The 13,891-nt window shown below is 33.6% G+C and overlaps 1 protein-coding gene across 1 annotated transcript; it reads left to right on the top strand.

Annotated features, from left to right (window-relative positions):
* The first annotated feature begins 5,334 nt into the window (after window positions 1–5,334).
* LOC129232727 (myb/SANT-like DNA-binding domain-containing protein 1) lies at window positions 5,335–11,221 on the top strand. The gene is made up of 4 exons (XM_054866839.1): window positions 5,335–5,585; window positions 7,699–7,832; window positions 7,915–8,030; window positions 10,997–11,221. The coding sequence occupies exons 1-4, from the start codon at window positions 5,341–5,343 to the stop codon at window positions 11,219–11,221; spliced, it is 720 nt and encodes a 239-aa protein (XP_054722814.1). The 5' UTR covers window positions 5,335–5,340.
* The last annotated feature ends 2,670 nt before the right edge of the window (window positions 11,222–13,891 follow it).

Raw genomic sequence — 13,891 nt, forward strand, 5'->3', positions numbered from 1 at the left:
CATTGAGGGATTTCCGTGGCTCTGCGGTAGAAGCTTCGTCTTCTAAGCCGGAGGTCGTGGGTTCGATTCCCTCCTGTGCCCTGTGTGTTGTTTTCTTCTCTTGTGTTGTAAATCTTATCTGTGTGTGTCCGGAGGCAAGACTCTTTGTACACAGTCCTCTATGTATGTGAAGCTCTTTAGCTTCTGTATTAAATAAATAAATAAATTCCATGGCATCGGGCACCAAACCTTGACCTTTTGAGCTCTCGAGTCTGATGTCCTAACTACTAAGCTCCCCACGGTCTATGTTTGCTAATATTATTGTTAGTGAGCAGTCATCATTGTGTTACGCTCTCTTGTTTACTGAAATAATTACGTCACGATGAGAGGAAGCAAGACACTGCTCCAAATAAATAAATTTTAAAAAAAAGCTCCAAAAAGTCATCGACATGTAAGACCATGGCCTAAACATCTGTTCCAAGCCCACCTTTTCAGATCCTACCACTGCCCAATTTCATTTGTGTCAAGCTCATTTTTTCGTCTCGGGTTCTTTTCTGCTTGGACCCTACGACTCCACCCCTAGCACACCCTTTCTCCCATTTGTAGGTATATGTAAGACATCAGGATTGTAACGCTAGCAGATTGTCCTCACCAATAAATACAAGGAGTTCCGTCTACGATAGGAACTTTTTTTTTTTTTTTTGTGTGTGTGTACCAACATCGACTGTTCAGCATCAGATCAGTGTTCTTTTAATTAGCTAAGATCACCAATTATGTATCATGGCCATCCACCAAAAAAATTTCAAATTGAAGTCTTAAAAGCCTTTTTTGGTAAAGACTAGGACACCGGCAGTTACTCGAAAATTAAGTTCCGAGGACGAAATTTTTGCTGACCTTCAGTGATGTTAGGAAAAAAAGTCTTCAGGAGGCTCACCCCAGAAAATTTTCGAAATTGAAGCACTAAAATCGAGATTTAAAACGTTCTTCGTTGATGATGCCAAGAGAGAGGAGGGGGCGGGGAACTTTCCCAGAAAATTTCTGATACTGTTAATTTAAGAACAGTTTTAGACCATCTTTGGGAATGTTAAGAAAATGGGAGAGGTTCGAATACTTTCCTCCAGCAAATTTTCGAAACTGGATACTCCTCAATGGTATTTTAAGATTGCATATTTTTAAATAATTTTACGGAAAAAAATATTTTGTCACTTTTATTCCAATCGTTGAAAACAGGGTCGCCGAGAGCAAAATCGGATTCGGGGAAAAAATGACAAAGGTCAATTTTTTCATAAACCTCCTTCTACTCCTTTCACCATTAGGATATTTTACCCTCTGCAAGAGTTCAATTCCGAGCCGGGCCCCTATTCTCCAACTTAGCTGACATGACCTCACGTCGGCCATTGCTGTAAGTTGTATTTTATAGCAATTGTGAATTGTCATTTATAAATAAAAGCGTCAAGAGACCAAAAATAATTTAACTTTTAACTACCGCTATTTCCTTGTTTTTTTTTTTTTTTAATTTATTCATTCATTTATTTTTTATTATTCCACTAAAAATATATTGGCAGTCCCAGATCCCGACTAATTAAAAGTGAGGCCCTAGGCCCACATTAATTTGGAGGCCCCCTGAAGACTATGCAGTGTTTGACTTACATTTTTAAAGCGCGAATGCACTTTTGGATGCCTCTTTGTCTAATCACACAACTATGTATAAATCACTTACGTGCATTTATGAATCCTCTTTGGGCCCCCTCATAATCGTGACCAAGTAAATTCGTTACTGGCAGAATGATCAAAAATTCCCCTTTAAAGAGGTTTTTTTCCAATTAATAAGTCATAATTTTTTATTTTTAAAAAATACATGTATTTTTCTAATACATGCATAATTCTTTTAAAAATGTGGGGACCCTTAAAGAACATGGAGCCCCAGGCCTAGGCCTAGTCAGCCTGTGTGGTAATCAGGCCCTGGGCAGCCCCATTTCAGAACCCCCCTCACCTTCTTGTGGTGACGGCCCTACCTCCCTCCACCCGCAAGCTTTAACCCATGCGTAAAGAGGAGCTGAGGCCGTGTTTTGCGAATTTGCGTTATTATAAACACATGCGCGCAAAATTTAACATTTTGCTGTTAGTAGACAGGCCCGAAGGACTTTAGTGTTAGTTGATTGGCTCAAAGCATAACCGGCCCACCGGCAAATGCCTGGTTGCCCGCCGGCTGTATCCGCTACTGCCTGTGACAAGAAACACGGGGTAGTTATCAATACACGTGAATTTGTATGGCGAAGTAAAACCCACAGGTCTGGCGTCAAGAACAAGGAACAACAACGTTTATCCACAGCGTTTCAGTAAAAATAATTTTAAATATTTCAATTTTTTTTAATGATTGTCATTAAACTTCAATTTTTTAGATCTGAAAGATTCGTTTATTCAATCAATTTTAACCCTTTTTTTTTGCTAGGTTCTCTAAGACATTGACTTCGGGTGAACAATCATTTCTAATGAGCTTGACGTGTTGTTAGAGCACTCTTCCACCTCAAACCACATGTGTGTGTGTGTTTTCCTCACAATTATTTTTTGTTTCCAGTGGGGTCCAGTGTTTACCGGACCTGGTGCACTCCCCGACAAGGCATCAGTCTTTCATGTGCCACCATTAAGGCGCTGATGCAAAACACAAGTAGTTTTAACGCCCAGTTTTCACTAGATGGAGGCACCAGAGCTCTCTTTGATGCGAAAGTGCACTAGGAATTTAATTTTGCCGAGGGAACTCAAAGCCAAAGGAATACACAAGGAATCTTTTACATGCCGTATTATCATGCGACATGTGCGCTGATGATTTTCTGCATGTCGAGAATCCTCCGACTGGCCACCTCAGGTCAGAACCCGGGTCCAAGGCGTAGAAGGCCAGCGCCTTACCATCACGTTACCGGTCGGCCTCCTCCAACTATTTTATAATTTTAATTTATTTATTCAAAGCTTACGGTAACGTGACCAACCTGTCAGCTTGAAGAAATATGACTTCTAATGAAAATTTGCGGGAAACAGCTAACAGAGAAAATACTGAAAACAGTGAAAGTTCGCTCTTTAGTTTACATTAGCTGATGGTGATGGCACTATTGAGCAGATCAATCTTGGCATTCAATATTGGTTTGTAAGTACGAATCAAACCATGGCAGGTTTCGTAGAAAATAGCTACGGATGTCTTTGCATTCATAAGTTCACACAGCTTATTGAATTGGGAAAAAGAGGGTACCACGTAACTCCGAAATATGTGTCTGTGATGTTTTGCAAATTTTATTTTTTAATGTTGTTACTTTAAAAAAAAAAAAATCTCCCTGGTTAGGAACGGTTAACTCACCCTATCATACCTTCAGTGGGTCGATAAACTGAATACTAAGCTTGCTTGGGAACTAAGCGCTGCGGAATTCTGTGTTCGGCCAACCACATAATCGGAAAGCAGCCTTTTCCAGGGTCAACTGTCACGATAACTGAGATAGGGCTTGGATTCACGGGCTGTCGCGTTACTGAGTTAGTTTTTCCATAGTAACCAAATTTTTACTTTCTTGTTTTTTATTGAAGTAAAAATTTTCTACATAGATAAAATATGAAAAATGCTTGATTATATTTATTTGAAGAATTTTAGTGTTTCAATGTTATTTGCATGAAAGGTACTGTCTGTCTTTCAGGAGAAAAGCTCCCCTGTCAAGTCTGATCCCATCTACTGCCATAGAAACGGACTTCGTTCATTTTCTGCAAGGGTTAGCAAGAAGGCTTTTTGGCGCCATTTTGCCACTCGTCTTCTCGCCTTTGTGCAATCGTACGGTTTTTTTCCAACATTAAGCTTCCCTTGGAAAAATGAGACGTGCCTCGTTGCTATAGCAGTAGACAGGCGCGGACATTTCGGCGGTGGCTTTTCTCGTGATGATCGGACAGTAGTTAATAAATTGAATATTTATATTTTTTATGATAATGAATTTCTATCAACATAAATATGCGGTTAATTTAAAATATAAATAATACTTGCTGCTGTGTAATGCATATTTCATTTTGAACAAGGGTTAAATTATATTTCACTTTCCTTCCACTTACAGGGTTGGCTTTTGCTGGCCGAGGCATTTGTTTACTAAAAATGGAATTCCATTTCATCATGTACAAAAATAAAATCCATTGCTGTTGCCCTTGATTTAGGTCAGAAAGAGAAATGTTTGATGCTTGTAATATATTTGGAATTATGTAACAGAGGACGAGAATTTTATGGTTGCTCAGGGGAAAAAAAAGAGAGTCAGATTTAAACAAGCAGTTACTGGTTATCATTTGCTGATTTTGGGCTGTTCCCTCTTTATTTTCCCAGCTTTTTTTGCAACTGTAACACTCATAATAATTGAAATTTTAGTTAATATTTTACTAAGTATGTACAAAATTTTTTTCGCAGAAAATATTTCTATGAACCCTATACTCACGGTTTGTCAAAGGTCCCTTTTACATGTTAAAGGTGTGCACTGAATACACACAAAGTATTCAGTGTTAGTAGTGATATAAAAACTCGTTTTCTTTAAAAATCATTGGACTTTATACACATCGTGAACATGCGTAGGGCTAAAACGGACTAATGACTGCGTGATAAATGCAGAAAAGAGGGATAAATAAAAAGAGAATAAGTTTTCACCATATTTCTAATCTGGAGCCAAGACGCCTAAAATCAAGAAAATACTATTACAAAGAGAGTATTTCGTACCAAATGAATCTTTCATCATTTTTTTACAACATTTCTAAGCTAGAAACATTCGAAAGATCTCATTTTTAAATATAAACTGAGGTTGTGTAATGGTCGAGAATTTTACATTCTACAGAAAAATTTAGGAACAAAAGGAAGGTTAGAAAAAAAAAATTATTGCATATATTACCCCCCCCCCCCATGAGAAATGAACTCTCTTTCACGACACAGAAATTGTATTTTGGAACAAAATTCGAATTTCGTAAATTGTTTTCCACAGATACAGCGGTGAATAGTTGCGTATTTTTACCGCTAGATGGGGTGTATTTCTTAAATTGACGTTAAAAGCACATTTCATAAGCAAGCTAATTCTAAGTTTGTAGAATATGATAATGATACTTGCATTCATTCATAATAAGGTTTAATTTCATCCCAACCAGGTGTTACTCCACTTCATACAAGTTTAATCGCTAAGGTTGCGTTCGACGAACCTCACCTTATACCCTGTTCGCACTGACAAGTTAACCCGGGTTAAAAAGTTTAGTGAGTTATCTTTGGCAACGATTTCGCTTAACCCCCGTTGAAAAGTGAGTTAACTTAGCCCACTTTGGCAAACTGAGTCAAGCATCTTGATCCGAGTTAGACAGAATTACAAAATGGCGTCTGTTGAAAGTTTTTCGATGGAAGCTTCCAAAAAGAACAAGAATCGAAGTGCGAATTGGGCGGATGAAGAAACGAAGCTCCTGATCCAATTGTGGAAAGAAAATTTAAACGATTTGAATAAAGCCAAACGAAATCGTATTATTTACGAAAGAATGAGTAACGAAATGGAATTGTTTGACATCCGTCGCACTGCTGACGAAATTAAGACAAAGATCAAGAATTTGATCAAACTTTACAGGTTTGTGTCGATATTTATTAATTTATTTTTGGTTCTTGCTTGTTGATTTATGAAATCATATCAATATGACTGATTTTTCTTTTCTTTCCCTTTTCCATGTGATGCAAATTATCACTCGATGCGTAATTCAGAAGAAATCAACTCTTGCGTGTACAACCCATTTTTAAATTTATATTGGAATAGCAATTTCATTACTGCTTGATTTTGTTCATTTAAAATCAAAAAAACTTGTATGGAAATCTCTTTTGCATTTACTTATTTTTTATATTTCGCCAAGAATGAAATAGCAAGTTTTTTAGTTCGTAGTTTTAGTTTATGTAAACTTTTTTATGGAAAAAAAATGATAGCATGAATGCGCGAAATTTATTTGTCTCAACTTTTCTCTTGGGCAGATAAATTGTGAAGGGCTATTGGTGTTGATTTCAGATGAATACAATACTTGCAGTTAGTATGGCTTGATGATCATGTTGTATCAGACCCATAATTTAAATAGTATTTTTCAAGGGAAAGAAAAGCAAAGTGTGTATTCAATGTATGTTTTAAAAGCTGTAACATATTAAGTACAATAAACTCCAAATTGAACACTAAAGACAATTATTTATGTCCGCAGGAGAATTAGTTTACAATTTTGTTTGTTTATTTTTACCCTCTAACTTGAATATCTTAATAAACACTTTAAAGTTTCCACAATTTTTTTTTTGCAAGTATTATAAATAAACCAACGCTATTTCATGAGGTTATGTTAAATCAAGTTCTGTTTCAGAACCCTACTGGGTGCACTTACGATGGCGAACTATCGGATTCATTATTGGCGCAAAATTTTCCATTTGAACTCATCCTTTTTTGAATTCGATGCAATGAAAGCAACTTGTTATCCTTTCAGTTCGAGGCGTACTGAGTAGAACTTTGACTAAGTACTCGGCCTTTCACTGCTTGGCCAAGTTACCGAGTACCAATTATACCTTTAAGAAAAACCACCAACACACGTGATGAATTTTGAACTTTTTAAAATAGTAGAATAGACCTCCTTGTCCAAATAATAGTTTTTAAAGCTAAATTCCTGCTGAAATTTAACTACGCATTTAAAAAATTTTGTTTTTTTATGTCAAAAGTTTTACAAAAAAATATTTTTAAATTAAAAATAAATAAATATAAGGTATGATTAATCAAGTTTGAATTAAAACAAATTACGACAATCTATTATAGTTCTAGTCCACCAAACATAAATAATGTTTAAAAGCAAATAAAACAAATGTGCAGGAACAGTGCAGAAACGTCTTTCTGCATTACAAGGAACGTCTTTTTCAGTGCATAAAATGTGAGCTAAAGAATGTAAAGTTATTCGACAAAAAAATCTTTAATCCGCGAGCTCACATTTTGTGCGTTGAAAAAGGAATTCCTTGTAACACCAAAACACGTGTCTGCAGTGTTCCTGCACTGTGCTTTTAACGTTGTTTTATTTCCTTTTGTTTTTTAAGCAAAGGTATTTTTATGTTTCTTATAACTTTTTTTTTTGTAATAAAAACCCATTTTTAATATAAAATTCCATATTTCCTATACTTTTTTTGCACAATTTTCAATAAATAAGTTTTATTAACTTTGGAGACATTAAAATAAAGATTTATTCCATTGAAGTGTTACAAACTTAAATATTCTCAAAATTTAAAGTTGAATTGTAAATGATTGCAGAATATTATATATGCTTGCGCTTTTTTTTAAATTTCAATATCTGTCTTGGACAATATTCAATTTTTTGCAACTACTCTGTATTGGTTGAGTATCTGATCAAAAATTGACCAAGTACCAAGTAGTTACCGAGTACTTGGTACGTCTCTACTTTGTTTTAACCCCCTGCCAAGTGTACTTTAAAGGTGATCGCATTCAAAACATCAATGGTTTTGAGCAGTTTAGTACTAATTTTAGTATTTTTAGTTTTTAATTTGCTGTGTTATTTTATTACAACATTTATTTTGTTCTCTGCTGAAATATTATAATAATAATGCCATAATTGAAACAAACAAGAAATTAATCAATATGAAAGTTGTAATAGTTTCCTTCAATTTCCAATTCGTGTAAAAGTATGATTTTAATATTTTATGTATTTTTTTAACAGGAAAGAAAAAATGGACCATTGTAGAACTGGTTGTTGTCCGTCAACTTGGCCATACTACGCAATGATCAACGAAGCATTAGGCTCTCGTCCAAGTTGCAATTTCGGCCAAGTAAAAGAAAGTACTCAAAGAACAGGTAAATTCAAAAGTGGCATTAAACTTTGCTGTGTTTTTTTCCTCTTATAAAAACAGTTATAATTTGTAGTATTTTATTATAGTCATGGAGAATGAGGTTGATCTGGAAGAAGCCAGCACTTCAATTAATGAAGGAAGCATTGCTGACACTTCCGTTCATGAAGAGCAGGAGGCACCTCAAATAATGATTGATAAAGAGGTAATACATAAATGATATGAAATGTAAAGTTATATTTTATAGTTAATCTGATCCCAGTTAAATGTTTGTTATTTGGATATATCATTTGGAAAACAATCCAATATTTATTACCTTTAATTAACAAAAAAAATATCTTTGGCTGTTAAAATAATTGGGTAATTTGGGGTTTATTATTACTATAAATAGGGGGTTTTGCTTTCATTTTAGTTTGAAATGAAAAATGTGTTAAATCAGGGTCCAAATATAACTTTTAATATGTGTTATGACTTTTTATGAAACATGTCAACAGAAATGTATCTTTACAACATATTTACACCTACAGTGGTAACTCATCTGTCCAGATCTCAGATTCATAGCCTATTTTTAAAACTTTACATCTATATAGATAGTAACTTTTAATTGATAGTCGAACCTTGTTAATCTAGTGGAATCCAGTTACAACCAACTCCAAAAATAAAAAAATTTCATACTAGTGTTGGGCAGTTCTCAAAAGGTGGGAGCCAACACAGACCTCAACTTTGAAGCTTCAACACCAAATAATTTTCATTTTAATTGACTCAAAAAATTTTGAGTTAAATAATAACACTGTATAGAAACAAGAATTGAAATAAATTATGGAAAAAATGCTCTTCAAATACCCTTAAAAAATATTTTCTTTGCTAAAAGGCACAATATTGGACTTTCAAAACGTTAACTGAGCAAATGCACCATCAAAAAAAAAAAAAAAATTTGTTTTTAATTATTTCCAAACGTTTAAAAAAAATTAAGGGTATGAATCTCAAACTGGATAATTTTTTGTTAATATTTTCCACAAATTAAAAGAGTAAAGACAGATTATTTATTTTGTAAACAATTTTAGAAAAAAAGGAAGTTGGAAGTTTCATGTATGTCTAAAAGTTACGATCTGGACAATGCTAATATTTGAGTACTAAATATGTGATTTATATGTTTTAAAGGTATTTTTCTATCCTCAAAATCAATTGTTAATCATTTTAAAGTGTTTTCATGTGTTTTTATGCTGTATCTTTGAAGCAAAATCATTTTTCTGAAACATATATGTGAGATGTCCAAATTGCGTTACGATCTAGACGCCAGTAATTCTGTCCATTTATTCAATATTGTAAATGTTCTGTCTTGTAACCTTAATGAAAAAGGCTAGTATAATGTTAATTTCTTTAATCCATTGGTATTTTGCACAATTAATACGTTATGCATTGAACATTACATAAATAACAGTAAAAACACAAGTTTTGGTCGTAACGAATAGTGAATAGTAAACAAAGGCGGCAAAAATCGCCAAGCAAACCCCGATTGGCTACAACTTAGTATGTACGATAGGCAAAGGGTTGCCAGAGAGGAATTCCAGTTTTCGCCAACAGCATCGGTTTTGGCGTCTCCAGTGCTGGCAAAATGGATGTTTTTTTTTTTTTTGGATTCTACGAAACCGTAACAAAATGTTATTATTTGAAGACCAGTATATAAAGTCATTCATGTACTTCATGAATCCTCTATTTTTCATTGCAGAATTTAAAAATAGATAAAATTTTGATTGGAAGTTCAAAAACTGAAACTTTCATTATAATGATGTACAAAATCTGTTACCTACTGGACAACTGTATGTCCAAAATCTGTTACAAGGTTGCCACGCAGCTGGAAAATATGGAAAACCTGGAATTGACAGGGAAAATGAAAATCACCTAAAATGGTCAGGGAAATGTCATGGAAACTCACAAATTATTGAAATTTCTGGAAATGTCAGGGAATTCCTTCATATTTTTTCCATTTGATGTGTCATTTGATCCCATGTGATGTCTAACTGCTGTGTCATTTGCACAGAAATAATGCCCAAGTGCGGTAAAAATGTCGCATTCCTTCTATGCAAAATTTCCTGATAGTTGAAAGAAAATTCAGGCGCGAATTTTTTATATGAAAATCATAAAGTTTGGATTTATATCATTATTTTATTTTACTTCTAATGAAAAAAAAATCCAATCCATGCTTGACTGCAAATTACTAGTATTTTCCACAAAGCATGTATGGTCTTACTAAGTATATTAGTATCCTTGATTCTGCATACACCTCTCCCCTTTTTCTTTTTTTCTCATGAAATGTTTAAAGTTTCAAAATGTTAGCTTTTAAAGGTTAAAACTTGTTTTTAGTTTATTAGCAATCAAATAGTTTTTGTTAAAATATTATTTTTTTAAAAAAATGAGCATTTAATTTTTTAGTTCTTCATTTGTTTAAAAGTTGGAGATTTATTTAAAAAAAAAAACTTTTTAAATTAAAGAAAAAGTCCATTTAGAAATAGCGCAAAAATTTACTACATTATGGTGTATTAAGAATGTAAATTTAATCATTATTGCAGATCATTAATCATTTTCATTGTATTGGGAGAAAAAGGTAGAGGACATCTGCAGGTCAAGATCAAGTGCACACTAATGTTCAAACCTTGCGTTGGCGGGAAACATTTCAGGTACACAAAACCTGCCTGCAATTGGTTAAAAACCTCTCTCAATCTCTATGCCTTTTTATTATTTCGAAGAAGAAATCGAGAATTAGCTCTTGTCGCTTCCATTGTTGGGAGCATATATTTATGGGGAAGTGCTTTTTCGGTGATTAACTTTATCAAGAATCGTCACAGTAGCTCTCTCTCCAACAGTTCATTGTTAGACCTTCTTCTGCTGTCAACGACAACCATTGATGTTGACATTCCTGCCCTTGTAAAGAAGGTGGATCGGCCTCCGTTTTCTCATTAAAGTTTAGGCAAATTGTTTTATAATCCTTCTGTTCATTGTTTTATAATTAATGTTTCAATTATTAATTGTTATTGCATAACAGGTAAAAGAGCTGATTGTTCCCTATTTCAAACTGCGGCCCACCAGGTGATCAGTGACCGAAATTCTGACCAGTGGGCTCTTTGTGTTATATTGATGTGTTACATTGATGTAATTGTTTTTGTTTTACAGCCAGTGGCCGAAAGTTCCTTTGCATCTATGAGAGAAGCAGAAAAAAGCCGAAAGAAGAGGAAGGCTAAAGCGCACTTCATAGAGGAATTATATGAAGATTATAAACAAACAAAATTAAACATTCAAGACACAGATAACAAGATCTTAGAATTGTTAAACACGCAAAATACATATAGCCAATTACAGTGTGATTTGCTGCAAAAGTTAATAGAGAAAATCGAATAAAATCTTTGATGTATGATTTGTATTGTTTTTTTTCCCTAGATATCTTTAAAACAATTTAAAGCAAAGCTTTGAATTAATTTGATGTTACGTCAAAAGGTTTTTGCATCAAAAGCAGTTATAGGCTACATTTAATTTTGGTGAATCATTTCATATTTTTTTTTTTTTTTTGAAAGTGAAATGTAAGTGAATCGAAATGCTGGTGTTGATTAAAGAAAGTGCCACTGCATTTGGCTACAAGATTAGAGTTTGATCAATATCTTTAGTGCTACATTAAAGTTTTTCTTTTTTAGGTTATTAATATTTTAGAGTTATATTGTTAATATTATCTCTGAAACAAATAAAAATCAGTTGAAATTCTCAAAAGGCTGAATGATTTTAAATAAAAGAAACATTCTAAATTAAAAACTGAAGAAAAATAATAATTCAAAAATTTTTTAAATGTGATACATATTTTCAAAGTAAGCAGTTTTCAAAAGTGAAAACTGAGTACTCTTTGCAATGTAATCTAGTTATAATTTGTTAATGAAATACAATTGAACAGTGAGGAGTATGAAGAAAGACAAGTGAGTGACTATAACAGGAAATAATTCATATCCTTCATCGTAGATGGGAAAAAAAAAAACAGGATAATGATGCTGTTATAAATGAAGGTGACAGTTGATAAAATGATTAATACACAAGACTTTCTAGTTCAGTGCTCATCAAAGTTTCAACTTTCTATGTAATAATGACAGCTTCTGAATGGTAAACAGGCACGTTGATCTAAAGTGTTTTGGGGGGAGGAAAATTCTTAATTTACCGAATGATGCATAACATCTTATGAGAAGGAATGTTAGGCATCATCAAAAAACAATTGTAAAAATTAAACAAAAGTGAATATCTTGCGGAATTGTCAACAAAAATTTCAGAGTAAGGAATTTTTGGGAAGTTCACTAACCTCCTACCTTTTTTTTTTAGCATTGAAAGATATCAAGGGCAGATTCAGATGAGGGTCAAAGGGTCAGCTGACCTGCGTGTGACGAGAATTTCATTTATGATTATTATTTGACTAAAAATTGTCAATGCACATAGAATGAATGTTAACCTTGCTTATTCTGGTTCTGTAAGGTATTTCTTCTCAGCGTGTCATAATTCAAGATCATTTTATAGCTGTAATGTCACACATTCAAAACTTAAGGTGTTATGACCAGCATGTTTGCCTGCAGAAATTAGAATTTTGATCCATTGCGCAGGTTGAGCCATTGAAAAATTTAGCGGAGGGGGGACATATAATTTGACAGGGTTTTGATCACATTTAAGGGGGGGGGTCTCTGTAGCATATGAGGGTGTGCGCCATCAACTTCGGCGGCATCTGATACTTTTTTATGTAGAAGGGGAAATGTTGGCCATTGAAACTTGACCCCCCTTACAAAATTTTCTGTATTCACCCGACAGATATTCATACTTTAAACAGTTTACTAATAATAAAGCTGAAAGTCTCTCTGTCTGGATCTCTGTTATGTACATCATGCCTAGACTGTCCGGCCAATTTTCATGAAATTTGGCACAAAGTTAGTGTGTAGCATGGGGATGTGCACCTCAAATGACTTTTTGAACATCTGATTTTGTTCTTTTTCTATTCCAATTTTGAGAACATTTTCCTGAGCAAAGTTATCATAAGATAGACGAGTAAATTACCAAAATATCATAACGTAGAACCGTTAACATGGGCAAACCAATTGGCGAGAAATTCACCAAACATTATTTGTAAATATACAGGCAAACCAAAAGGCCTTTTAATTTTCTTCTACAAAAGCCATGCAGGTTCCACTACTAAATAAATTAAAAATGTTTTGTTTTCGAAATTTGCCGCCTACCTCAGGAGTGGAGCCTGTTTGTTTACAAGCTTGACATACATCTTTTTCATATACAAAAATATGATACAAAATTTTCACTATACAAAAACAGTTTAAGGCTCAGCAACTATGCATTTATATCACTTGCTTAAAAGTATGATTTCATATTAATATTACAATGACTTAAAAAACGATGAAAAGAGGGACGGTGGAGGGGGTCAATTTATAGAGAAGACGACATAACAACTAGGCCATTAAATCCTTCTTCCAAAATCGTTTATATAGAACTTCAAAAAAATCCAAGGCTTCATGAGCCTTAGAAAAGCAATTTCTTTTATTTAAAACTCTCCTGTGTGTGTGTGCACTTCAAAATCAATATAACAGCAGGATCACTTTGATAAATGAGTTAATGAAGGTTTCGTACCTTAGTTCGGAATTAACCTTATTTAAATATAAAACTAAGCTCATTTAGTGTTCAAAATTTGTTATACCAATTCATTATTATTTTTTTTTAAAATCAAATATGCAGCAAAAAAAAAAAAAGAAAACAAATTTGAAGCAAGTTGCATACATGTTCCAGGGGTAAGGAGCTCCTTTTTAGAAGCAAAAAAAAGACCTTATGGATGAAAAGACATCCAACAAAACCCCAAAAAAACTCGTGTAAGCAGTTTCCTTCAAATGTTGTTTTATTTCATTTTACTTTTTAAGCACAAAGGTGATTATTCAATTTTTATGTATTATTATTTCAGATGTTTTAAAATGCGACCAATAAGTGCAAAAAAAAAAAAAAGAAATAATAAATTTTACACGATTCCAATTTCTGAAGTTATACACC

This window comes from Uloborus diversus, unplaced genomic scaffold (genome assembly GCF_026930045.1).
Source record: "Uloborus diversus isolate 005 unplaced genomic scaffold, Udiv.v.3.1 scaffold_1336, whole genome shotgun sequence".
Taxonomy (NCBI): domain Eukaryota; kingdom Metazoa; phylum Arthropoda; class Arachnida; order Araneae; family Uloboridae; genus Uloborus; species Uloborus diversus.

Excerpts from the sequence above, each read along its gene's own strand:
- LOC129232727 (XM_054866839.1), top strand. The coding sequence starts at position 5,341 with ATGGCGTCTGTTGAAAGTTTTTCGATGGAAGCTTCCAAAAAGAACAAG. Across the intron at positions 7,833-7,914 it reads AGAAAGTACTCAAAGAACAG|TCATGGAGAATGAGGTTGAT; the intron begins GTAAATTCAAAA and ends ATTTTATTATAG. Across the intron at positions 8,031-10,996 it reads AAATAATGATTGATAAAGAG|CCAGTGGCCGAAAGTTCCTT; the intron begins GTAATACATAAA and ends TTTGTTTTACAG.